General features: G+C 42.7%; 6 protein-coding genes across 7 annotated transcripts in view; 4 read left to right on the top strand and 2 right to left on the bottom strand.

The window, feature by feature from the left end:
* The first annotated feature begins 1,527 nt into the window (after positions 1 to 1,527).
* On the top strand, positions 1,528 to 3,730 carry LOC132796457 (testis-expressed protein 10). Its single transcript, XM_060807633.1, has one exon. It carries the CDS (start codon positions 1,625 to 1,627, stop codon positions 3,602 to 3,604), a length of 1,980 nt encoding a protein of 659 aa, XP_060663616.1. The 5' UTR covers positions 1,528 to 1,624; the 3' UTR covers positions 3,605 to 3,730.
* Positions 3,731 to 4,201: 471 nt separating this feature from the next.
* Positions 4,202 to 6,747, bottom strand: LOC132796332 (uncharacterized). The gene is made up of 2 exons (XM_060807472.1): positions 4,961 to 6,747; positions 4,202 to 4,463 (listed from the first exon to the last, which is right to left on the bottom strand). Exons 1-2 carry the CDS (start codon positions 6,632 to 6,634, stop codon positions 4,299 to 4,301), a joined length of 1,839 nt encoding a protein of 612 aa, XP_060663455.1. The 5' UTR covers positions 6,635 to 6,747; the 3' UTR covers positions 4,202 to 4,298.
* Positions 6,748 to 7,019: 272 nt separating this feature from the next.
* LOC132796390 (uncharacterized) overlaps positions 7,020 to 26,365 on the bottom strand; it is a 46,978-nt gene continuing 27,632 nt past the window's right edge. Inside the window, 7 exon segments of the mRNA XM_060807550.1 lie at positions 7,020 to 7,721; positions 7,880 to 8,024; positions 8,451 to 8,627; positions 11,633 to 11,930; positions 11,997 to 12,232; positions 12,234 to 12,624; positions 13,394 to 13,677. Of these exon segments, the coding sequence (XP_060663533.1) occupies positions 7,351 to 7,721; positions 7,880 to 8,024; positions 8,451 to 8,627; positions 11,633 to 11,930; positions 11,997 to 12,232; positions 12,234 to 12,611 (1,605 nt within the window). The 5' untranslated portion in view covers positions 12,612 to 12,624; positions 13,394 to 13,677 and the 3' untranslated portion in view covers positions 7,020 to 7,350.
* On the top strand, positions 16,840 to 19,185 carry LOC132796389 (zinc finger protein 853). The gene has a single exon (XM_060807549.1). The coding sequence runs from the start codon at positions 16,976 to 16,978 to the stop codon at positions 19,037 to 19,039; it is 2,064 nt and encodes a 687-aa protein (XP_060663532.1). The 5' UTR covers positions 16,840 to 16,975; the 3' UTR covers positions 19,040 to 19,185.
* Positions 19,753 to 22,731, top strand: LOC132796388 (dynein regulatory complex protein 1 homolog). Of its 2 annotated transcripts, none has more exons than XM_060807547.1 (2): positions 19,753 to 19,934; positions 19,993 to 22,731. In XM_060807547.1, exon 2 carries the CDS (start codon positions 20,005 to 20,007, stop codon positions 22,306 to 22,308), a length of 2,304 nt encoding a protein of 767 aa, XP_060663530.1. In that variant the 5' UTR covers positions 19,753 to 19,934; positions 19,993 to 20,004; the 3' UTR covers positions 22,309 to 22,731. The 2 variants fall into 2 exon arrangements, with proteins under 2 accessions (XP_060663530.1, XP_060663529.1); XM_060807546.1 differs by having other exon boundaries at positions 19,753 to 19,926.
* Positions 23,873 to 25,301, top strand: LOC132796394 (gastrula zinc finger protein xLCGF3.1-like). Its single transcript, XM_060807556.1, has 2 exons — positions 23,873 to 24,407; positions 24,469 to 25,301. The coding sequence occupies exons 1-2, from the start codon at positions 24,282 to 24,284 to the stop codon at positions 25,240 to 25,242; spliced, it is 900 nt and encodes a 299-aa protein (XP_060663539.1). The 5' UTR covers positions 23,873 to 24,281; the 3' UTR covers positions 25,243 to 25,301.

The following is a 26,365-nucleotide window of genomic DNA, read 5'->3' on the forward strand; positions in this document are numbered from 1 at the left end:
TTGACAGCCCTGGCCGCTGGGGTTCATTATTTAACACTCAAAAGCCACAAGAGCTCAATTACTTGGCTGTTCAAATATTGAAAATCGTTTTGGCATTTGGATCAAAAATGCATCGATCGAACCACATCGCGGAATCACCGAATATAAATGACAATCCACAAAAATGAGCAGTCAGCTGTCTGTCTTCTCGCTAGCCTATTGCACTATTCATATGTGCACTTAACTTGACATTACTAAGACATTAGCATAGAACATTTTTTTTGTTGTGCTCAATAATTGCACAACTAAATATGTAACTACAAACTGATATTAATTTATGCCCCGGAATGCGCTACTGCGAAATTTACACGCTGTGGGCGAGATATAATTAGTTAAGTATTAGTTAAAACGAGTAGCATCCACATTGCAAAAAATACTTTGAACCCGGTCAACTGGTTGACCTTGTAGTCACACAACTTCTCCTATAATCTCTAAGCGTCTGATATTTAGGCAGCGTTTTAAACTAATTGCATTTAAGCAATGTGTATTATAAAATAAAAGCACACACACGCCCTGATTAATTGATTGACAAAACAAAAAACGGCCATAAATTGTTTTGTGCCAACAATTAGCACGCTCACAGGATGTGGTTAAAACAGCAGGATAGCATTTAGGTAATTGGCATTGTCTTTCAAGGTCGTGCCACATCAAACGCGGGCACACCTTTCAATTAGCAATGATACGTAAATCTGATTAGCACCAAAGTCTCATTCAACTGCGTGGGCTACGCAAGTGATTTGAAGTGCGCGCGCCAAGTGCAGTACAGGTGGCAGCGCTATCGTGTGAACGGCAGCGATAACACGATAGGTTAATCGATTGTGCAAGGTTTTTGATTTCAATTTAAATTTATTGCTGTAATGGTTCAACTACTTAATAAATCAAATAATTTATCGACTTTGCCGTTTCTTATAAAAAATTTCATTAAGTAAAATTAATTATTAATTTTGGGAAAATTCCACCAACTCTCAATAAATTTATCATGAACGTTGAAGAACAGCAGTCACAGTTTTGGAACTTATCAGGTAATGTGTCATACTAGTGCTGATCTTGCATGTTTATCTGAACAATTGCAATTAATTTTAATATTCGAGTGTTCAAAAAAATATTTAGCTTTGGTTTTTATCACTAGAAAAACGTTTGACTAAGCATAGAGATTTTTTATCGCAACAATTATATTTGTTTAAAGCAGTGCATTTTTTAAGTGAATTAAGAACAGAAGAATATGATATAAGATATTGTATGACAAGCCGTTTTTTTGTGCAATAGACATAAATACAACAAAAATATAATAGCAATGATATCCCTGGATTAACCAAGTTTCTAATTTAGAATAAGCAAAATGAGTGGCGCCATCTGTAAGAAATAGCATGTAGCAACAAATCGAGCTAGCTATTCAAATAGCGCCATCTGTAGCAAAAATCATGCAGCTGAACGTGTAACCAGCTGCTAATACTGACCACGTAGTATTCCGGTATATTTTTGAAACATGCTCACTTGGTCACACTGTCGTAGCACATGTTTGTTTTGATTCAAATTGTGGAGCACGGACAGCAGTAATTAGTTAAATTCAAATCACACAATTAAAATGGGTGGACATCACAAAAAGAACTTGCGCGCCGAGAAAGCGAAAGTGAAACTGAAGGGCGCCAAGCTGCCCAAAGGCTTAAATGTGACCAAAACCGATTTCAAGGTGCGCAAAATCGAGATACGCGGCCAACTCAAAGAATTCAGCAGCAGCGGCGAAAGGCAATTGAATCTGAAGGAGATACTTTCGCGACTAAAGCATCACAATCTCAAGTTTCGCACCGATGCATTGCGCAATGTACGCGATGCCGTCAAACAGGGACAGGCGGAGCATCTAATCGGGCATCTGAATGAACTCTTCCAAGGCATTGCGGCCGGTGCACTGGACATGGAGCGCGAAGTACGTCGCGAATCCTGCAAGACGTTGGACGTGGTGCTCGAGGCGCTGCCCACGCAAGCGATGGTGCCGTTCTTTCACATCATTGCCGCCTATCTGCGGTGTGCGATGACGCATGTGCAGCCGGCGATTCAAGAGGATTCGCTGCTGCTGCTCGATGTGCTGCTCCAGCGTGTGCCCGCACGCACACTGGCCGAGCGCAGTGCTGCCACGATCATTGGACACTTTATTGACATGATATCGCGTTCACGTCACGACACACAGCAGGCGAATCGTGTGCTCACCGTGCGCTTGACCCAGGGACAACAGACGACGGTGAAGTGGCGCACCAAAGTGCTGCAGCGACTGCAGCAAATCCTTGGCACGCTGCTGCTGGTAGAGCAACAGCCGGAGCTGGCCAAGCAGTCATCAGCAGCACGTGTCGAGCACTACGATGGAGAGCGTGCGCAGTATTACAATGTGTGGCTGCCGATGAAAGTGGATGGACGTGGATTGCATGCGCTGCTGGGCAAGCGACAACGTCAGACATCGGATGAGCAGCTGCGTGGGTATGTGCAGCAGTTGATGCCGCTGCTGCAGGACAACTGGCTGGAGGTGCGACCACAACAGCAGCAGACGAAGGAGAAGGAGCAGCAGCTCAAGGAGCAATTGCTGCTCAGCGTGGATGCGGCCGAGAGTCTCCATGTGCTGCTGGACATCATGACGCAGCTGTGGCAGCTGGTGCAACAGCACGAGGCGGCCCAACAGCAGCAGCTAGAGCTGGAGCCGACGCATGAGCTCAGCCAATGGCTGCGTGACAATTATGCGCAGAGTTTCCTTCGGCACTTTCTCAAGGAGTGCAGCTTTCCCTATCAGCGTGTGCCACAAGTGATGCCCCAAACTGCCACCGGCAAGCGTCGCAAGCTGTTGCATGCCTCCGCTGGCGGCGAACTGTGCGTGCCACAGAATCTGCGACTCGTCCAACTTGTGTGTCGTTTCTTTCCGTTGGCGCAACCGGAACAACACGATGACTACGGATCCCTCTTGCACTATGTGCAGCAATGTGTGCGGCAACTGCGAACGCTGTCGCCCGAAGAGCAGCTGCGTCTGGTGGCCGCATTGCGTGCACTTCTGCTGGATAACGGTGCGGCGCTGTTGCAGCTACAGGCGCATCAAATGGGCGGCCTCATGCAGCTGTGCATCGAAGCGTATGTGGAGCAGCATTTCACCACGCGCGAAGGATGCGCCACTCGCATGCTTCAGCTGCTCGGCGAGATCGTTCAACGCCGGCAGCTCTACGAAGGCTACGGCGGCGAACTTCAGTTCGAGCGGCTGCTCAACTATCTGCCACAGTTGCTGCTCAAGCCGAGTGTCGCGGATGCCACGTTGACAGCGATGTCCACGCTGTGCCGCCAGCAAAATGGCATTCTCTTAGCCGCACTCGCCGAGCTGGCGCCTCAGGTGCTCGACAATGTGGCCAAGCTGCAGGTGACGGGCGCCGTTGACAAGGATTTTGAGCAGCAAAAGCGCATTGTTAATCTGTACTATTATGCGCGACAGCGCAGCGAACCTGGACGATTGGAGGCGGTGTTGAAGGAGCTGGAGCAGCAGGAGAACGCGCAACAAGTCGCCAGCTACCTGAAGTGTGTCCTCAGCTATGATTAGAGGAGGATTGCAATCGAGAATTACATTTAAGTAAATTGTAGACTACGCAACTTGCAAGGGGAATGGAAATTGTGGGAGGGGACAAACAATAAAATAATTGAAATGCCAGAATACTTTGTATTTTGTATATGATATGACGATCTTCTAGCAAATTCAGTTGATAAAGTTGTGCCTGAGTTGCCTTTTTATGAACTGAATTATAGCCAAAACTACAAAAATCAAGATAAGCAACATTGGAATTAATTTACTACTCGTATTTAATTAAAGTGCTGAGAATATGAAAAAGCTGATTCTAATATAAAATATTCCAATCAAATGTTGTCTTTGAAAGTTATGGCCTGAAATCCTAGCATAAAAACTGATCGTAATAAAGGAACTTAAAAAGCTAAGCTACTATTTTCAAATAACTAAAGAGATCTTTACACAAAATAGGGAAAAACTCATTAAATGATTATGAATGAACCTATAACTTAAAACACTACAAATTGTGTTGTAAGCCATCTATACGAAAAAAATTCTATGTTATATAGCTTGTCAATCTTAATCCAATCCTCTAGAGACATTCAACAGCTTTGTAAATTAGTTTCACGTTTTTACTTTTCCTTATTTTATTTTCATATTGTTTAACTAAAACAAAAAAAAAATATATAGGAATAGAATAGAGTTTATACTATACATAAATTTAATGAACAAACTACTTTTTCGTCTGCTGCTTCTTGACGGGCTTCGCCTTGAAGCGATCGAGCACTGAGCGCGCAGCTTTGGGCTTCTTCTTGTTGACTCCTTCTGCGCCTTCGTCCTGCTGCTTGTGGGCGGCAATAACGCTCTGTTTAGTCTTGCGCAGCTCCGTGATGAATTCCTAAAGATCAAGAGAGAGAGATAGAGAGAGCAGACAAATTAGAATTAGAAACAAGCTCAAATAAGAGTAAAGTATGATTATGATTTGAATGGGAATTAAAAAAAAAACCCAGCCTTATTGCACAATCAAATATTGTGCATTTTCAACTCTGTTGTGTATAACTTAAGCCTCCTAGCTCCTAACATTTACACTGCATGACTTAAGCGAGTTTAAATGGGAATTTAGATAGAAAACCCAGCCTTATTGCACTATCGAATTCAGTGAACTACTTTTTACAAAGCAGTGTTTTCTTTAAACAAATGTTAACTACTTAAAGTAAGATTATTAACTCTTCAGCCTCCTAGCTCTTACCGTTTGCACTGTGCGTTTAAAGTTCGGTCAGTTAGTCAGGAAAATAATACGAAACATAGCTCAATAGTTTTAGAACATGTAGATAGATAGTTTCAGAGGATAAAAACCGGACAGATAATAAAAACCCCACGTTGGCTCGCACTTACCTTGCGTTGCAGATCCTTGACGATCTGTTTGTTGCGCGCCATCTTGGCGCTGCCGCCGCGACCCTTCATCTTGTGCCTGGGCTGCATGTTGATGCGCGGTGGCTTCAGCTGGAACAGCTGCCTCTTGGCATCAACCTTCTCCTGCAGCGTGGGCGCATCCACCGCCGTAATTTCATGCGGATCTAACGTGATCAATTCTGGCGGAATCTTCTCCAGCAGAGCGTGAACTTCATGCTCCCGTCGCTGTTTGCTTGTCTCATACGGATTGTCCTCCAGGGCATCGTAGTTGGGTTCACCAGCGCCCGGCATGAGCAGTGATTGGAAACCCTTGGCCGTGGCAATGCCCAAGACATCCTCGTAGGGACAAAAGCGCATGCCATGGACAAAGGCATCGCAACGTTGTCGTAAATATGGTAAATTGTGGCTATAACGCGTTCCACCTCCGCCGCTGCCAATCACATGCGTATAGCTCTCCAGATACGTGCCCTGGGAGAGGGCCAACATGCCGCGTTGCGAAACCTCCACCTCGTTGGCCGGCAGACGCAGACGATAGACGGCCAAGGGCTCGGCGCCCAACTGACGAATGTCCCAGACCTTGACCTGACGATCGAGACCTGCTGTAACCAGATGCAGTCCCTTGGGATCCACCGTGAGCGCCGTCATCGCTGTGGTGTGCGACAGCAGCTTGACCAACGGTTCACGCACCTTTGGTGACCACATGGACACGACACCTTTGCCGCCGCCCACACACAGCACACCGTTAGCGGGATTGTGACGCATCAGACGTATATCACCGAGGTTCGTATTGAAGTTGCCCACCAGCTGGCCCATCGATACGTCCAGCCAGGACAAATAGCCGGCATTGTTGGCGGCAGCCAGCAGAAAGTGATAGGGCAAAAAGTCGAGGCGATTGACTTGCGCCAAGCGCTTGACGCAGTGCAGCTCGGTGCCCTTCTTGTCGTAGAAATACGTCCATTCCTTCTGGGCCACCGCATACATGGTGGGCACATGCAGCCACTGGACATCCGCGATGCTTTCCATCACATTGAATTCACAGTGCAGTTTCTTGGTCACCCAATCAAAGGCGGCAACATGACCACGTCGACCCCCCAGCAGCAAATGACGACCGTTCTTCGTGTACCGCATCGAGTACGGACCGTGTTCGAGTTTTAGCTCAAAATGCTTCGACGCCGACTGCAGATCAACGTTTGCCGCAATCTCCGACTGGCGATAGCTGGCTGTCGTTTCCTCCTCGTCCGCTTCCAGTTGGCCAGCGGTCTCCTGCAGCAACAGCTCCGTGCGTGCCGCCTGCTCGTTAGCATATGTGTGATAGACTTCTTTGCGCTCCTGTTGCGCCTTGAAGTGACGGGTCTTAACACCGCGCGCTTCGACGGCATCGCCGCGCGAATATTTGTCAAGCAGCTCCTGGGGCAACTGATGTTTCTTCTTCTTGTTGTTGTCGTTCTCTGCTTTTGCTGGTTGTCGCTTTTCGTTGTGTGGCTGCTTCAGTTTGTAGCGCTCTTGCATTTTGATGAAGTCGCCAGTGAAATTTTGTTGTGTTTTGCGTTTGAGTTTCACGTGTTTCGCATCGGCGGATTGCTCGGCGCCGGCATCAAAGTAACGCGCTGTCGCCGGCTTTTTCCGTCCGCCTTTCAGCGGTGCTGTTTTTGTCATTGCTGCGTGTTTGTGGTTCAGAACTTTATTAAATGCAATTTGGATCTATAAACAAAAACACACCGAACTCTTGCAAAGTGCGCCACACAACGTGCTCGCTGCTATTTATCGTTATCGGCTTATCGAATTGAGCGGCCTCATATGTTGCGCGTAGCTGCCAACTCGTTGCACATTGAAAACGATACTTTGCGATGTAGCACTCAAATCGATACCCGCAGCTTATCGCGCTACTGATGAAAAAATAGCGCTAAATTCAAATTGCATACTTTCAATCGATAATGAAAAGCCCATATCGAATGAAAATTGCATAAAATTCAGTTCATTTCAGCGCTTCCAAAATTAAAACAACTCTAATGTAAAATATAAATTTTTAATTACAATTGCACTGTTAGCATAAACTAAGCATGAACAAAAATAGCAATATATTAATACATATATATTAATTAATTAATGCAACGAAAGCGCATCAAAACGCATTTTCAACGACTGGCGGAAAATGCTTTCAAGACGCCTTCCAAAATATAAACTAAACATAACTTGCAGTTACAACATATTTTGGTATCATTCGTTACAACGAATTATCATGTTTGAGCGAGTGCAGCCACATCAGTCTATAGATTCGAATTTGCTACCAAAACATTTGCCCAAAATGGTTTCAGAAAAAAAATCAACTTATAAAACTATCATAGTACGTCTAAAGTGTTAGCGATTCGTGCTCAATAGACACGTCCATAGGGCAAATTAGTAGGATAGTAGGGCAGAGGCATCAGAAATTTGCCACCAAAACGTGGTGCCGACTGCGCGGATTCGCTGCTCGACGAGAACATCGATGTACAGATCTCGGCACGATGCAAACGGCTGCTGCTATTCGAAGTGCTCGTCGCCGTTCCAGTGCCACTTAAACCCAGGCCACTGCAACGTCCTTGTTGCTGGCGTCGTCGTGTGCGTATCAGCGAAAAGATGGCGACGATTACCGCTATCAGAAAGATGGAGCCGAGTATGCAGAACGAGATGGCCAGCTTGGAGATGGACAGACACAAGGTGCCCTCGCCAGACAGCGGACGCACATGTGGCACGTAGTCTTCCACTGCGAAGGTAGAGAGAAAATAATAAATATTTTTCATGTTTAATAGGTTGCTTATAAATTAGATAGTTTTAATACATTGCTCCTACACTCTTCAACATGTTGCCCTACAGCAGTTGACAGCCAATTACTTCGGTTATATCAATCGAAAAGAAACTTACCACTCATGTTATAGCGTCGATCATAGCGCAGACGATCCACTTCGATCTGCGGCGCTGTCACGGCCAATGAGTTGAACACTTCGATGCGTGCCAAATGCTGATCGGCGTTCAGCTGGAGTTGTTGCTCGGCGAGGCGACAATTGAGCTGCATGCGACAAAAACCGAACAAAAGAAAAGAAATATGTATGTAAGACGTTTCGTTAAGTTAACACACAGCGGACATGTGTAAATTATACATTGTCTAATGCAGGTGTAAAAGTGCGTGAGTGAGTGTGTGTGTGTGTGTGTATTGGTGAGTACAACTTGTACTTGAGCAATTGTTGCAGTGCATTTGCTTGAGTGCATTTTGGTGCAATAACCACATTAATTAGCGGCGCTAACCACACACACACATGCACATTCTATGCGCTTCGCTGCACTCTTACACACTCACAAAGACACATACAATATCCAGGCAAACACTTTCGTTTTCATTGCAATTAATTAATATGCATTTCCAGCCTTGTTTATTTTCCACACACATATACACTTAGTTTACGCTTGTATTGGTGTGCAAATACTGCTTACTCACTTTTGGGCACTTCCCTTTGCAAAGCTGCACGCCACAGCTGACGTGCAAACGCTCGCGATCGGGAAACTTAAAGGCTGCAAATGTGGCCATAAACGTGCGCTCGACCAGATCTTCCTCATGCTGCTTGGACCATCCCTCCTCCGCGGGCTTATATCGCGTATGCAGCGCCGGCATCACCTGTAAATTGATATGTTGAATGCATAATTTACATTTTACGTACATATATTTGCCACTTTGAAAATTTTGTGAAAGCTACAGTTAGAGTAAGATGGAGACAATTAAAAGTACCTATACCATGTGAAAAATTTAAAATATCACTTTAGCCTATTAGAGCGAGATGGCCGTAGGTCAAAGCATTCTAAGGAATATGCGCATAATTGCAAAGTGCGTCGGCACACATGTAAGTGCACAATGGCAGTACCAGAATTGAAAGTATCATTCTAGCATAAGCAGTATGTCTAGCTAGTCTTGGCTAACTGTGCATTAGCTAAACAAGTTCAATTTTGCTGACCGGCCCTTGATGTTGTTGTGTACCTGTTTTAATGTCAACAACGACGTTTATGGTCGGTTATACAATTTTATTTTATGACCGCTGACGACACCACACAAGACGCAACACGTCAATGGCAATGACAATGACACTCTTTCCCTTCCCCAACTACACACTCAAGCCCACATGCACACATTTGTATGAATGTATGTATGTATATCCGCTCTCTTCTGACACTTGCATTATTTGGGCACTTCCGTTACAACGAGCAGGGCAGCAACAACAGAAAGACAAGCAGAGCAACGGTAACAAAAGTCATGTGCCAAGTTCACGGACAAAAACAATGCTGCATGCCGTATAGTATGTGTGTGTTTGTTTGTATGCCATATGAAAATGTATGAAATTACAGACTCATGTGATTTACGTATTGCTAGTGTTGCTGCTGCTAGCGCAACTCATACATACATACATACATACATACCGAAGTTTCCACTTGCTACATTGTGTGGCGTAGTACTTGCCACTAAACAGCAAGACACGTTGATTAGCTGCCGCTACCTGGTTTCAATTTACACATCTAAGCACGTGTATTTGCCGTGTGAGAAACTTGAAACAATTGTAGCATTAAAACAACACACAATCCCAATTGCTGCGGAAGTTCAAATGAGTTTAAAAATGCGGATAACAGCTGGACTTCAACACACACACTTGTATTGTTGTATTCAGTTAATTATTGCCATCAAACAAAACAATTTATGTTTTATCACAACAAAAACACACACACTGAGGTGCAATGGAATACAAGGAATGCGTTAAGTTGGCTGCGTCATTACTACGCAACTACTTAATGTTGGCTGCGCTTGAAAAGCAGGCTTAATTTATACGTATTGGCGTGTTAATCAATCATTAAATTGACTACATTAATTAAATATATGAACATACGTACATGTTTGGGTCAAGCAACTTGTAAGCATTAATAAGATAAATGATTTCCTTTAAGTTTGTTGAATAGTTTGCATAAAATGTAATTAATAAAAACACATGTTGAATGACAAAAACTTGTTGCAGTATTTTTTAAATTAGCAGTAATTATGCAAAGTAGGCGTATGCATAAAAATACTTCTTAGTATTTTAGTGCATGTTTATTGTCTGCACTATTTGTAACCCCATTTGAGTGAGTGTTCCTTTGTACATACATACATACATATGTAGTTGTGCAATTCTTTCACACTCACACAAACACAGCCATACACATACTTTTCGTATGCACTGGAAAGCAGGCTGTGCTTTTGTATTTGTAGGTCATATTCTGATCCGTATCTGTTTCACTTTTCAAAGCAAGGTGTTCTCTGACCCAGAAGCTATGCCTATTTTTCTAAACCAAACAAATAATCCAAGTTGTGCATAAATTATTTGTATGCTGTTGCCTGCCGAAAAAAAAAAACAATAAAACGTAAATGCGAAAAGAAAATGAAAATCTGCGCAAAACGGAAGGCAGCAACAAAAACACTTTGCTGGAATGATCAGAGAGTGAGACAGAATGAGAGAGAGAGATGGGGAGATGGGTTGAGTTGACGCAGTGACGGAATAATAAAACAAACATAAAATGCAAATGTTTTTGTTTTGTCTTTGCTGCTGCGCGGTGTCCGTTAAAATAGAAATAAAAATTAAGCCGTGAGATTTTTCTAGCTAGGCGCTTCACAATGGCCAGCCAAGCAGTAGCAGCAGCCACAGCAACAGAGGCAGAAGATTTGTTTGACCCATTTTGTGGCATGACATGTGCACAAAGCTGCGACGACGAAGACGACGACGGGCGACTAAATGCAAATGCTTTTTAACTTAGCTTTAACTTTAGCTTGGCCATGTCAAAATGTTAAACGCTAAATATTTCTATGTATTTCACTGTTGGCTAATTGTTGTGACCTCCTAATTTACTCATGAAGAACTGAAGAACTGTTTTGCTTTTGCCCCGCAACTTGGCAGTTGCTTACATATTTTTTTTAATGGCTGCCACCGCTGCTTTAGCTGCTTGGTTGGGCTCAGTGCGCTGTGTGCTCTTAACGCCAAAACGCAAACTGTTCTAACGATGTAATTACGTCTAACAGTTTTTCGTTATTCAGTTTTTGACGTCAGCCAGTCGCAAAACATTCATTGGTGTCGTAATAACTGTTATAATTAATGATGCGCTTCGGCTTCGGCTTCGACTACGCCATTGCACAATAATACAGTTGCAATCGAGCTGCCAACGCGCTTCGAAAAAATTGCATGAACATCGAGAGGAAGATGAGATGAGCGCTGCCCTCACTTTCGCACGCGTCCGATAATAAAAATGAAAGTTTGCCAATCAATCGATAATCGCACACACGGAGATTAGCTTCATAATTAATGATATTATTGTCTTTTTGCCCTAACGGTAAGCGAGCGCGTCTCGCAGAATCGTTGTTCGATCACTCGCCTCGGGCCAACTTATGAAAAAAGAAACAGAAGAACAAAAAGAAACAGCAAGAATGCTCGACTACGACATACGCGTTCAACTTGTTTATACAAAGAGTGTTTTAAATTGCGAGACGCTGTTAACGCCACACGCTTATCAGCGGACAGACAGACGGTCGGACGGAATGCAAAGCAGCGATTTATGGGGCCTGTCACTCAAATGAATAGCTTAACATGGGGTCAGTTGTTGTTGACTCACCTGCTCATCGATGGGGCAACCGCGAGCGTCGAGCAGCTGCTGCGTCGACTCACCGAGGCCATCGAGGGCCGCACAGTCGACTACGCGCACTCCAATCGTGCCCGGGACGATGGCGCGCACAGTTAAAGTGGTTGCCACGCCCACCTCCACAGAACCGGAACCATTCGGGCCGCCCAGCTCCAGCCAGATGCGCACACGCGGCGTCTCCATGTGATGAGTCGACGGCTGTGGCGTTGATGATGAGTACGATGGTGAAGCTGCCGCTGCAGCCACAGCCAAGGCGCGCATGCGTGCGTTTCTAGCGAGGATTAAGAGGCGGTATTTCTAGCAGGACTACAAAGAGTAAAGAGTGTGGAACACTTACCGATCTCGGCCGGAAAGTGGCAATGGCATGCCCATCGCATTGGCGGGCAGCTGGCAACGCACCGTTCTTAGGATGTCGGTGCTTTGTCGCAGCTTCTGCGCCGACTGCAGCATGATGCGAACCGTGTACTCCATGCCGCCATTCTCCAGAGGCTCGGCGCGCACTCCGCAACCCGAGGTGGGCACACGCAGGGCTATCTCGTTGGCATCCTGGCCACGGGCACGACACTCGAGGGGGGAAGTCTTTGGCATAGAGCAGACCCCGAAAGTTGCGATCCAGCGTCAGTTGCATGTCCAGCAGCTCCCGCGTGCAATTCACCTGCAGCGTCTGGATTTGCATGCTCGAGGAACTGCTCGTTGTTGTAGTTGTTGTTGATGGGGAGGGGGAGGGGGTGGTGGAAGGTGTGGTGGCAGGTGGCGGTGCACTTAACGCCGCGCTGGATGCAATCAGCGAGAGAAGGAGGAGGAGGAGGAGCGGGAGGTGGGGCGACCACACGCCGCCCAGCGTGATTGCCGTTCTGGTTGCCCAACCAGCATGACACACAAATTGCTGCTGCCGCCGCTGTCGCTGTTGCTGCCACTGCAACTGCTGCAAGAACATGTTTCCGACTCTCATACCCTGCAAAAGCCTAAGAAGCGGGTGGATGTAAATGTATTCTTCTTCGTCAATTCAGCTCTCAGTTACTATGTAAGTTTGCAGTCTTCTTTATCGCTAGCTTTTAATTCCCCATTTGTAAGATTTAACATATTTCTAAATCATTTTAGTATATATAATATATGACTTATTAACTTTATTCAACTATAACACTAATTAAAACTTATTTATGTATTATATTCTTCTTTATTGATAGCTTTCAATTCTCAATTTGTAATATTTGTTGGTTCAAGATTCAAAATATTTTGTCTAAATCGTTTCAACAGACAAAAAACTTACTTTGATTCACTTTAGTTTAAATAAAGGTGTGATTTTTTGTTCCTGAAAATTTGCTTGCAATCAGATAAAAATTGTGGAAGTTATTCATGAAATACTTTTGTATGGCAAAAAAGTAAATTTTAATGGAGTCTTAGTTGCGTTGGCTGACAATCTAGTATATTTTGTACTCAATGGTATATTTTACATGTAGTTCTATATCAATATACCAAATATAGCCAAGAAAGTTAAGGTTTTCAAAATTTGATATAAGACATTCTGGTAAAGTTAACTTTTATGAAGAATTTTGCTAAAGTGCAAAAGTTTATTTATATTTTTATAATCTCAAAACTTCTTCGTTGACTAATCTCTAAACCACAAACTAAAGCTATTTTATTTTTTCTGATATTTTAATGACAAAGTAATTTAAAATATATTTAACAGGGTATCTCGCAGTCGTGTTTAAGTGCAACTTTTTGCGTTCTTACTTGTTCAATTTCCCGTTGCCGTTGCAGACGCGAGGCTTTGACTTGGCCTGCAACCGCAAATGATGCCACTTGGTCGCGTTGTTGCCGCTGTTGTTGCCACAAACACCTGTTGCAGCCGCCTCTTCTGCTTCTCTTCCTCTTTCTCTCTATTTGTGTCTCTTCGTCGCACTGTTGAGGGCGGAGGCGACGCTGGTCTTAATTGGCCAGGTCTTGAGAATCTGGTCGAGCGTCTGCAACTGCGTCTGCGTCTACGACGGCGTCTCCGTCTCCGTCTGCGGCTACAACTGCAAAAACAAAGTTTATCCATTACTCGCTGAAGTTTTTACCTAAATATTTCCCATAGAAAAATTTACTAGAATTTCCACACAGCGATTTTGCTAGCGAGTTAGTTTAACTTGAAAAATATTTTCAAAACTTATGCTAAGGAATTCAATAAGTTCATTTTAACAATAAAGAATATAAGTGTTCTATACGAAAGATTTTAATTTCCGGAATAAATTTAACAAAGATTATAAATTTTCTCGACAATAGTTTTGTATTTGTTATTTATATGTATATAAAGAAATCTTTTGAAAATCAGTTTTTATTAAAAAGATTTATATTTTAGAATGAACAATCATATATTTTTTTAATCATTTCAATTTTCTATTATTTATTATTATTTTAATAAAAAAGAATATAAATATTCTATATGAAAGTTTTGATTAACAAGGTTTATATTTTAGAATGAACAATCTTTTTTTGTAATAATTTCAATTTTCTAATAATATTTAACAAATTTTCTGATAGTTTTCAATATTTTTAATACAACAAATTGTAGATAACTAGAACCAATCATTTATTCTATGCTTTTCATACAAAAACACTGATCTTATACTAATTGTTACTATGTCAACCATATAATATAGTAATCCAATTCAGTCAATATTTATGTATGATCTATAGTAAGATATCTAGCAAATATAAAGAGCAGCAGGAATTTGTATTCATATAGCTGTAAAACTGAATAAATTCTTCGCAATGAACGGCAGGAAAATCGGACTAAGATTGAGAACAATGTGATGCAGTAATCTGATTCTGTCAATATATATATATATATATATATATATATATATGATATATATCTAACGAACATCAAGAGCAGCAGCAAGTTTCATTCGAATAGCTGCAAAACTAAAAAAAGTTATTCGCATTAAAAGTCGTGGACGGCAGGAAAGATAGACTATTATTTTATGAACTCAACGATTTGCTCTTATCAGTAATATGCGTTTGAGAAATAGCTCCACCACGGAGCACTTTAAAACGATTTTCCGACCACTTTGCTTGGCTCTTAGTGAGATTTTTCCCAGCTAGATAATTGCACAAGAAAATTAAGGCCAGCTGAATGAAGAGGGGAAGGGGGAAGCGAAGTCTGGCAACTGGACGTCTAAATGGCACACACACACAGACACACGCAAAATTGGCCAACAAAAGCGGGTCAAGTTTGCATTTGACTGACAAATCAAATAAGCCCAGTTAGTTTGCTCAGTTGGCGTCTTGCAGCAGCATCCAAAAAAAAAGTAAATACAAATATGATAAAAGCAAATAAAAGCAGCGAGTTGAATCAACATCAACATAATGCGTTTGCAACTTTGCGTAATCCTATTTAACTATTTGTTTGTTGTTGTTGCTTGGCTTATTTATTTATTTATTGGCTGCTGGGCAGCTGATATTAGTCTCTCGATTGTCGTTGTTGTTATTGTTGTTGTTGTTATTGTTGTTGTTGTAATCATCACAATTAGCCATAAAACGAAGTTTGAAAGTTGAAATGTTTGTTGGTAAAAGGGCCGAGACCAGGCCTTGTTACCTTGGCCAATAAAAACAAATACGCGCGCGCACTTAACAAGTCAAAAGCGAAAGGCAAAGTAACATCCTTTTGTCATCATTTATTAACATTTTTATACTATTCATATTTGCACTTATCAGTGGGAAAAATTGACCAATGAAAATGTTCAATTTCGAATAATAATTGAAATGTAATTTCTGCACTTACGATTGGCAAATATAATTTATAAAAATATTTATTTGACACGTAAAAAAAATGTTTAGAGAAATTACTTTTCGCACTTAATTTCCGCACTTAAAAATGTCAAATATGATTTATAAAAACATCAAATTTCTTGAAATTTTAAAGTAATTTAAAAAAAAAAATTCAATTCAGCCTCCACAAACATTATATTTGCAAATATTTAATATTAATTTTTGTACACAGTATTTAAAGAATAATTGTAAATTAATTTTTGCACATAATTTCTACGGTAAAAAATGTCACAAATAATTTATGGGAATATTCCTTGAAATTATAAGAATTGAATTCATTATATTTAAATTTCAAGAAAAAAATGCACACACATAATTTCAATAAATATTATATATGTATATTTTTTGCACTTAATAAAATAATTGATAAAAACAATTAGCAAGCTTTTAGCACATTCGTTGTTCACTTCATTTTCACAGTAAAAAATAAATGTAAAAAATAAAATGTATAATTTTCAATTTAAGGAAAACTTGCTTACACAATTGCAGCGCATCAATTACAAAATATTTTTCTGCTACCGCAAATTTAAAGTGTTTTAGCTAACGGTCTTCGCGTTGGCCAGGCGCGCGTTTCACACGAAAATGCAGAAAGAAAACGGTTAACGCGCGAGAAGAAATTGTTTGAAACTAATGTGGCCAAAAGGCGGCAGCGAAAATCAAAACACAAACGCACGCTACCGAGTGTGCAAATCAAATAAGCCGCAAGCGAGCGCCAACCAAATGCAATGCACACATTGTCTCTATGTGTGTGTGGTAGGCCAAGAAGTTGGCTAACCGCAAACCGAAGATGGTAATAAAGCAGCGAAAGAAAAACACGAAGCAGAAGAAGACGACGAACTCGAAAACATTGTGGCTACGCAAGCGCATCGCTTTTTTTTGTTTGCCTCTTTGGCGCGCAAACTCGATTGAAAGCGCGGTGCGGCCAACTTAGTTTAAGCTGCCTATCGATTTCTAGCGAGTGAGTATTAGCATCGATAACGATCTCTATAGAACAAGTAGTAAAACAAACTTATTTGAATAATCGCCGCTAAAATGTAAATTATTTTGAAATTTAATCTTTGCAATAAATAAATTGATTTCTATTTTGTATTTATATAATTATATAAATTAAAAATAATATTTAAATAATGCACGTAAATTAACAGCGTAATGCATCGCCATATTTGACCATTTAAAGAATTCTTAGCTAGTTTTTTGCTCAAAGTAATTAAACATTTCTTTGACAATACAACAGCTGAAATAATTGTTTTATTTTTTGTGATTTAAATTCGCCCTCATCTAGTATTACTTTGTGCATGGTATATTTTATGTCAAAAACTAGTATATTTTTGTGAATGCACGCTGCGGGCACGCTGGCATAAACACTAATCACAAATGCCACACGATAAGTGAGAGAGAGAAAGAGAGTCGCGCACGGAGAAGCGGTTTAATGTAAGCTAAAAGTTATAAATTAAAGAATTACTTAAGCGAAAACAGCACGAATTTGTGCAAAAATCAACATCGATGAGTTTAAACATTGATATGTCCGAGATCATAGAGTTTGTGTTGCCCACAAAAAGCGAATATTTAGATCACGACGACGATGGAGGCGGCAACAACAACGGCTACAACGATGTGGACGATGAAGACGAAGAGGTAGATGAAACAGATGCGGACGCAGAAGTCGATCCGGATGCTGATCAGTATGTGGTCTTGGAGACTGTGGACATGGTCGGCGATTACAAGCACGAAGAATTTCTGCTGGTCAACGACGATGGCACCGAAAATGGATTGTTGCTGGGCAATGCGACGCAACTGCAGCATTGTCCCGAGCTGTTGCAGCACACAATGCTGCGCATCCCCAAGGAGGAAGGTCTACAGTATATGATCGCTGGCGAAACGGATGAGCTGGACGATCTGGTCGAAGAGGAGGAGGAGGAAGACCAGCAAGAGCAAGAGTTGGAAGAACACTACGAAGAGCTGCAGCAAGTCGAAGAGGAGCAGCAGCAGCAGCAAGATTATGACCAATACGAGGAGCAGGACCAGTCACGTTATGGTTGGAACTATGTGCAGCAAGAGAGCGACGAAACTGTGGCTATCGAGCAGCTAGAATCGAAAACGCACCTACAGCATGGCCTGACCTTTTTAACCGACGAAGAGGAGCTGCAAGACGAATTCAATTACGAGGAACTGGAAGAGAGCTTGCCAACAGAGCCACAGCAACAACAACAACAGCAGCACCAACCACCACAGCAGCAGCAACAACAACAACCACAACAGTTGGCCAAACCCAGCGAAAAGCTGCTGGACATGTTCAAGGGACCAAGACGGTATATGCTGTTCGATGAGCTGATCGCCACCATAGTGGACTTCGATGAGGATGGCACACCGATTGTGGAGTTCTCAATGATTGGCTGCCTCCAGGACGAAAAGTTGCCCGTCGAATGTGGAATTTGTCCCGATGTTATGCACAAATCGAAGCTCTCGAAGCATCAGAAAACCCATCTCGTTCCCGGCACAAATCGTTATGCCTGTATCTATTGCAGTGAAACGTATCGCGATTGTAAATATCTGGCGGGCCATGCACGTCGTCACATGGGCATCCGTCCATATGTGTGTGAACCATGCAAATTGTATTTCAGCACCAAGCAGGATCTGCGTGTGCACAATCAACGGCGGCATCTGGAGAAGGAGCACATCTGCGAAATGTGCGGCAAAACATTTGCGCAGAACACACAGCTGAAGCGACATCGCGAGGCGACGCACGAGAAGAAGCGACGCTTCCAGTGTAAGTACTGCCAAAAGGCCTACTACAAGAATTTCTCCTTGAAGGAGCACATCCGGAATGTGCACATGGGCAAGCGACGTATGCTCAAGTGTCCGTTCTGTGGCATGCAGTGTCGCGACGCCCACAAGATGGCGCGACATCGCAAGGAGATGCATCTCAATCAGGACACGTACGTGTGCCATCTGTGCCACGAGGAGTTCACCGACATCAATTATTTCGATGCCCACAAACGTTCGATTCAATGTCGCAGCAACACACGACGCCTGGTGGGTGAGCAGGGAGTGGCTAGCGGTGAGGATGTGGCCAGTGGCGAGGATGCGCAATTTGTGGGCGAGGCGGATGAGTTGGCCGACATGCTGGAGGAGGACTACGACGAGGATGCGGGACTGCTGCTGGAAGGGAACTATGTGGAGGAAGAACAGCAACAGGAGGAGCTGCACGAGCAGCATCAGCAACAGCCGCTCTATGAGCTGTCTGTCAATGGAAATGGATATCAACAGGAGCTGCTCGATGAGGAGGAGCAACAACAGCAGCAGCAGGAGCAGAATTATGAGGATGATGGGCTCCTTGTTGAGCAGCTGCAGGATGATGATGAAGACGGCGAGCTGGAGGAGCACGACGAAGACCATGAGGTGGAGCAGCTGCTGGAGGATGATGAACAGCAGTTTCTGCAGCACCAAGCAATCGCCTACCAACAACAACATCAACAACAACAACATCTACAACAGCATTCGCAACATCGACAGTACAACGATGATGAGTTGATTTATGAAATCACTTTGGAGACTGAGGATAACTGAGCAAAATATTCCCTTTTCCTACCACCTAATCTTTGTAAATACCTAAATAAAAGTGTATGTAAATTGTACAATTACTATTTGCAATTGAAAGAAACAACAACACGAATAAAAAAATAAAAGCGCCTTGACAACATTTTGAAACAGCTTTGCAATGCGACAGACAGTGACAACAACAATAGCTACGACAACAACAACATGGCGAATGCAACCCAGGAGCCCAGAGCTGTATTCCAATGCTGCCATCAGCATCAAATGCAACCCAGAGTATTGCGAGGGGGGGAAGTTTGAAAATTATGTAGGGGCACTTTGTGCACATATACGGGCAATGTATAATTAAATATTCGTATATACATATATGTAGTTGTACATCTGCATAAAGATGACATCAACATGTGCTGTGTTGGGCGTGTGCGTGTGTAAGCGAGACAACAGCATTGTACGCCTAGAACGCACAATGTGGCTGGTCCCCCAGCAGCTAGGTATGTAGTGTGACCATTTCAGCAAGAATATTTTAATTTAATGTGTTCGGCATAATGAATAATAATAACGGCACATTGAATTTCAATAATTATATTTGGAATATAATTTAATTACTTAAAAATTTAAGTCACGCAAAATTTCACATTTTTTGACACCCAATTTCAAATATAGTATTTTTTGCTGGTATATTTGCGGCTTAAACTAGTCAGTTTTTCAATGGCCGTTGCGATCACCTTGACAGCAAGCACTTGAACAAGAACTTTTGTTTATTTACATGCAACTAATAATAAATAAATAAGTATGCAACAAAAACGCCACACAGCGACCAGTAGCCGGCGGCGTCACTTGACAACGACCACATCGATCAAGCAGGCGAATTTGAATTTGATTTTGAAGACGCAGCACAAGTAAAAAAGTAACAACAAATTTAGTGTAAATTCAAATATAAAAACGACATATATTTTATTGTGCAGCTGCAACACAAGATGGACAACGACAACAAGGATGACGACGATGTGGAGACCGAGAATGTGAACACTGAAAACGAATCCGATGTCGATGGCGAGGACGAAGATGAATCTGAACTGGAGGAAGCCGAGGTGGGTGAAGTGGATAGCTGGGAGACGTTTCAGGCGCACATCGATGCGCTGGTCGTGAACGAGAAATGCGATAAAACCGTGTGCCAAATGGACGACCGACGCCAGCGCATTATGCAACGGATGCGGCAGGTGCAACGCGAAACCCCAAAAGGATTTGTCGAGCGTTCGATGGCCCAGATGAGCAAGATTGATCAGCAGCTGGAGCTGTCGAGCACACGGCTTGGGCAGCTGGTACGCTTCGGTAACGAGCTGGTTACTAACATACGTGTGGCGAACGAGCGACGCGAACTTAATCGTCGCCTATTTGAGGCATCACAAGAGAAGGAGATGAAAAAGAACCTTGAATGGGAGAACATTGAGGCATTGGCCAATTTCGCGGACATCAAGTCGCGCTGGACCGAACTGAATGAGATCAACGAACCGATGATGCTGTGGGATCAAATCGAGGAGCAAAAGAAACGCATTGCCGAGATAATGGAGCGCAAAGATAAAATGATTGCAGCGTGTCAACAGGAAATTGAACGCATGAATACACGCTACGAACTGGATCGTCAGCGTCAGGCGGCCGATCTCTGCTGCCTGGTGGAACGTGTCGACAATCAGGTGGAGACACTGAAAGAATCGTACAAACAGCATCTGGAAATGTTGCGCAACACCGTCGAGGACGAGCGTCAAACGTTCTCACACACAGCGGCTACCAAATGGCGCAGCTTCTTCGATGCGCTGAACACAAACTTCGAGGAGAAATCGAAGTTGGTGCGTGTGCGCGAACAATTCTATTCGCTGCAAACCCAACTGTTGCAGGACTCTCAGGACGAGCTGACCAAACAGACGCGTGTACGGCTGGAGAAGGAATGCGAACGCTTGGAGCTCGAGTTGCGACGCACTCGCGACAATGTGCTGATGAATTCCGAAAAGCTCGACTACAACTATCAGGTGCTGCAGCGGCGCAACGATGAGAACACGATCATCACCAATCAGCAGAAACGTCGGGTGGCACGTCTCTACGAGACGGTGGCACGCACTCGTCGCAACTTCAAGCATGTCTTTCACAGCGGACGTCGCACCATCCAGAAGCTGACGAATGAGATTCAACAGCTGCATGGAAGCATCAGCGAGATGGAGGCGAAAGCCTTGCATACGCGCAACATTAATCGCGAGAAATTTAATCGGGTGTGGAATATCAACTATGAGGAGATTAGCGAGCTGCTTGGACGTATCTTTGAGATCGATCGCGTGCTCCACGAACAGCAGTTGGTGATGCCGTGGCAACAGCCAAACATACGCATTGAAAACATCAATAAGCCGCCGGTGCGTCGTCCCGACAATCCCATGGATCGCATAGAGCGTCGCTTTGGCAAGCTCCCCAAGCATTATGGCGGCTCCGGTTACAGTGCTGCGACAGAGACTCAAAAGCAACGCGGTGGCATGCAGGATTTGCCACCGGAATCGGCGCGTCTGATGCGCAACATTTTGCGGAAACTCGCCGATCGTGGTGGCTTCTTGATTGAGGAGCGTTTGCTCAAGATCTTGCGTCCCTATACAGAAAAAGAGCAGACAATGGTGCGTATTGATAACATATTTGCGGCGTTGCGTATACGTAATCTGGATCATGTCATGGAGCTGACGCGTGTCTTTGAGCCCTACACCTATTGCCCGACATGTCAGCCATCTGGCCTGAGTCCCATGAAATGTGCCGAGGTCTTTCTCAAGGACCAGAAGACGACGCGTTCGCTGAAATTGGGCGATGTCAATAATTTGGACCAGGCGGTGTTGCGTGGCAATCAGAAGGACGCAAAGTTTCCACGCAAGCTTGGCAGCGGTGGCGCCACTATTGGTGCTCTCAAGGACACGTGTCCCAATCATTATTTGGTTATGGAACCGGCGCTGGTGTTGCATGCCATGAATTTGTATACGAACCAGAAGCATAAACAAAAATACGGCAGCTCATCGGAGTCGAGTTTGGAAACGGAATTGATACGTTTCAATGACAAGGAGATTCAGTCATTTTGGCGACAATTCACCAACATTTTCACGCCCTCGAAGAAGCATCTGTGGAAGACCCTGGAGCATGGCATGAATCATTATGTTGAAGTCCTTAAGATGCGTGTGCAATACGATGCCGAAGTTGTGTTTTTGCGTCGCCAGAATGAAGAGTTGCGGCATCTACTGCAGAAGTTTAAAGTCTAAACTGTATTTTGTGTTTTTGTCAAATTTTCAATTGTATGCACAACACAAAGAATTGAAACAATTAAATTATTAATTTGCATTGCAAATTTGGTTTGGTACCACTGTGCGGAAGTCTGCTTGCTTCTTATTAGTGTTGTGCTGTTGTTGTCTCACTCTGGCGCGTGTTAAATGTGTCTGCGCACAGTTATTTCAAACAGTGCAGCGCTCAGGCTTAATTGCACACGCGTTCTGCACTTGAGCGCCAACTTTTTAAGCTTAAATCAAGCATTACACTAGTCTACAGCATTTAAGAGGAAAGTTCATTGCGATGCAGAGAGTTTCTGGCAACATTTTTTCCTCATTATGTTACATACCTTAAAATTACCTATAAAGTCCTACATCGTACTTCAGAATTCACAATAAAAAGAACCATAACACACACAAATAAAAAATGACATGAAAACTAATAAACTGCCAAAAATTACAGTTACCAATGCGAATCCATTTATTTGGGTCAATCAAATTGTAAGCATAAATAAGATAAATGATTTTCTTCAAATTTGTTAAATATCATAAAGGGTAAATAATAAAAACACATGTTGAATGGCAAAAACGTTTTGCAGTATTTTCAAATTAGCAGTAATTATGCAAAGTGAGCGTACTGCATAAAAATACTTTTTAGTATTTTAGTGCGTGTTTATTGCCTGCACTATTTGTAACCCCATTTGTGTGAGTGTTTCTTTGTAGTTCTGCAATTTTTCTTTCACACTCACACAAACACATGCATATGCTTTTTGTATGCACTGGAAAGCAGGCTGTGGTTTGGTATTTGTAGGTCATATTCTGATCCGTATCTGTTTCAAAGCAAGGTGTTGTCCGACCCAGAAGCTATGCCTTTTTTCTAAACTACATACATATGTACATATGTTAATTTGCCAATTTGAGAATCGCCGTGAAGAGCCCTCCACGGCAGTCGCAGAAATTGATATCCGCTGACAGCACTTCCGCTAGGAATGCATGACTTTGCATTTTCATGTTGTACACAATTCGGAATTTGAGAAATGTGAATACATAAATTGCTCGCCTTTGTTTTTTGAGTAGTACTTAACGTACTTTCTTCTGTCATATCACATTTTATTTGCGAACAAAGTACAAGCCATTTAACGCACCTTGCTCGCTATCTTGTTAAAACTTTTTCCCATGATTAACAAATTGCACAAAAATACAAATTCAATTCGCTGACTCACAGCTGGCAAAAATAGTTCTGTTTTTCGCCAGCAACTTCAAAAACAAAAGAAAAAAACCCGCAGAGGTCGAATTTGTTTTTATGGGTCAATTTAAGTAAGTTTTACTGTGGGCCATTAAAGCTTTGTGACATGCACAAGATATGTTAAGACTTCCTTCCATATTTATCAATATCAATGTTACATGTGTATGTAAATAGTATGTTTTTGTGTTGGGCAGTGTTATCTACTAAGGTTGTGCTTGGCCACATGTCGATAAAGTTTCGTTTAGTTGAGAAGGTTGACCAAACACACACACATATGTACATTAGTACACGTGTAATTACTGCAGTATGTAGATATGCATGTGTGTGTGTGTGTGTAGTACATATGCAAACATCTGATCGCTTAGCCTCAAGTTCAAGTGGTTCAAAGTGCGCGCGAACAAATTGAAAAGAAACAAAATTGCAAATCAAATTACAACAGCAATAACGATTGCATTTATCAATCGATTTTATTAGACGCGGGGCACTACGATAAAATAAATATCAATAATAAAAAAAAACAAACAAAATAAATACGAGACGACACGATCGCTTAATGTACGTCGGTTATTTCTTTTTACCGTTGATTTTGTTGTTTTCTTATTTTATGGTCGCAACAACAACGTCGTCGTAATCTTATCGGCTGAAAAAAAGCGCATAACGTAATAATTAGTGAACGATCGAACGCTGGGCTTGGGACACCAGCGACAGCCAGCACTAGACAAACATGCGGCAGCCGGAACAGCTGTTGGCCCCAGATGAGAGCAGCAGCTATGCCGCCTGCCTCAGCGAGGATCTGCAGCTCTTTGGCCAGCTGAACGAACTGCAGCTGATGGGCAGCGACTTTGAGCTCGTAAGTGGGAACACCTCACATATTGCTACCTCCCCATTTCATACTAATTCCGAATATATAGACACCAGCTGCGATACCCGCTGATGAAGCAACAACACCAACGCCTAAGACAGGAAAACGTGCAGCGCCCACGAAACGACAAAGGATCAACAGTTGCGAGGTGTGCGGACGATGCTTCAGTGATCCGTATACGCTGCGCATACACAAAATGACGCACACCGATGAGAAGCCGCATGTGTGCAGCGAGTGCGGGAAGGGTTTCCGACAGCAGCACAAGCTGCGCATGCACAGCGTCATCCATACAGATGAGCGACCGCATCAGTGTGATATTTGTGGCAAGGGTTTTCGCTTTGCCAACTATTTGGCCGTACATCGACGATTGCATACCGGAGAGAAGCCCTACGGCTGCACTGAGGCCATGTGCCAAATGTCCTTTCATTCGATACACGCACGACGCATGCACATCAAACTGCACCACCACCATCAAGTCGAAGCCAGTCGAATCGCAGAGGAGAGCAGCAGCGGAAATAGTTCGACAGCATCGTTGAGCTATACCTGTCCCGTTTGCGCACGCGTGCTGAGCGATCAGTGTTATTTGAACACGCATCTGAAGCGACATTACAATCAACGGGACTTTGTATGCACGCAGCCGCAGTGCGGCAAACGTTTCTTTAGTTCCTCGGAACTGAATCATCATCAAATCGCGCACACAAGACTCCGTCCATTTCGCTGTGCTTTGTGCTCTTCGTGCTTTTTGCGCAATTCGAATTATAAGCAACATTTGAAGCTGCATCATAAAGCAACAGCAGCAGCATCAGTGACTCAAACTTGTTAATAACAATTTTCATTTTTTAAAATATAAGGTTTATTTAAATATACGTTTTATACATAGAATTATGTTTTCGTTTTTTTTTTCTTTTTTTGTTTGTTTTTGTTTAAAGTTGTATCTTTATCTTTAGACGCATGTATGTATATTAGATATATGTATGAATTGGTAATTGGTATTGTTTTTGTGTGTGTATGTTTTGCTTTTGTTGCTGTAATTGCGCATACATATGTATATTTAATTTGTATTTTCTTATTTATTGGTTTCTCAGTTTTCTCAGTTGCTTCTTCAGTTTCTAAGTTACAGTTGCATTTACGTTTGGTTCTTCTGTTCTTCATATGTATGTCTGTATGTATTTAGTATGTATGTCTGTCTCTATTACACTTAATTACATTTTAGCAAAAATATGCATTACAAATGCCTGTGTGTGTGTGTTTTATGCATGAGAGCATGTGTGTGTTCGTTTAAGCTCAAGTGCCTTTGGCTGTCTGGCAACGCCAGCAAATTGGAGCTTAGTTTGTTGTGCGCGTTGTGCAACACTAACGTAAACAAAATGCAGCCTGCAGCCGTTACACTGACACACACACACTCACACGCAACTATCAATTGCCCGTTTTACATGCATTGTATGTATATGTGTGTGTAGGTGTATTTGCTTTTGGTTTCGTAACGAAAGAAAATGATAAAAACCAAAGCGCAGTATTTTTTTGTTTTGTTTTTCTGTAATGTGTAATGCTTAAAAACAAAATTTAGCTTTCTATGACATAGTCAACATACACAAGCTAGCGAAATTTACTCGTTACGACTTAACAGCTAAAATCCAAAGAGAAGACAATTACAATTACAATAAAAAAAAAAAACAATAAAAGAACACGCTCACTTGCCGCCTGTCCAACAAACTGCACAACTTTGTAAAATTTGTATATGGATGTACACTATCGACACTTCGAATACGATGAAACGCAATTTCCAACTGCATTATCTCGATTTCAAATAGTATGTTCTTTGTGTCATTTTCAAATGTTCTTCACGACTTTAACGGACACTTTTGAGGTTAGGTTTTACCTAACTCTTAGATTATGCGTTTTGAGGTTAGGCTTTTGTGCAGTTCGTTTCATTGTTTTCGTAAGCG

This window comes from Drosophila nasuta, chromosome X, assembly GCF_023558535.2.
Source record: "Drosophila nasuta strain 15112-1781.00 chromosome X, ASM2355853v1, whole genome shotgun sequence".
In the NCBI taxonomy this organism is placed as follows: Eukaryota; Metazoa; Arthropoda; class Insecta; order Diptera; family Drosophilidae; genus Drosophila; species Drosophila nasuta.

What these genes read in the sequence shown, in the direction of transcription:
- LOC132796457 (XM_060807633.1), top strand. Translation starts at nt 1,625, where the DNA reads ATGGGTGGACATCACAAAAAGAACTTGCGCGCCGAGAAAGCGAAAGTG.
- LOC132796332 (XM_060807472.1), bottom strand. Translation starts at nt 6,634, where the DNA reads ATGACAAAAACAGCACCGCTGAAAGGCGGACGGAAAAAGCCGGCGACA. An exon ending in TCAAGGATCTGCAACGCAAG is followed by an intron (nt 4,464 to 4,960) that starts GTAAGTGCGAGC and finishes CTTGATCTTTAG; the next exon opens with GAATTCATCACGGAGCTGCG.
- LOC132796389 (XM_060807549.1), top strand. Translation starts at nt 16,976, where the DNA reads ATGAGTTTAAACATTGATATGTCCGAGATCATAGAGTTTGTGTTGCCC.
- LOC132796388 (XM_060807547.1), top strand. Translation starts at nt 20,005, where the DNA reads ATGGACAACGACAACAAGGATGACGACGATGTGGAGACCGAGAATGTG.
- LOC132796394 (XM_060807556.1), top strand. Translation starts at nt 24,282, where the DNA reads ATGCGGCAGCCGGAACAGCTGTTGGCCCCAGATGAGAGCAGCAGCTAT. An exon ending in TGGGCAGCGACTTTGAGCTC is followed by an intron (nt 24,408 to 24,468) that starts GTAAGTGGGAAC and finishes CCGAATATATAG; the next exon opens with ACACCAGCTGCGATACCCGC.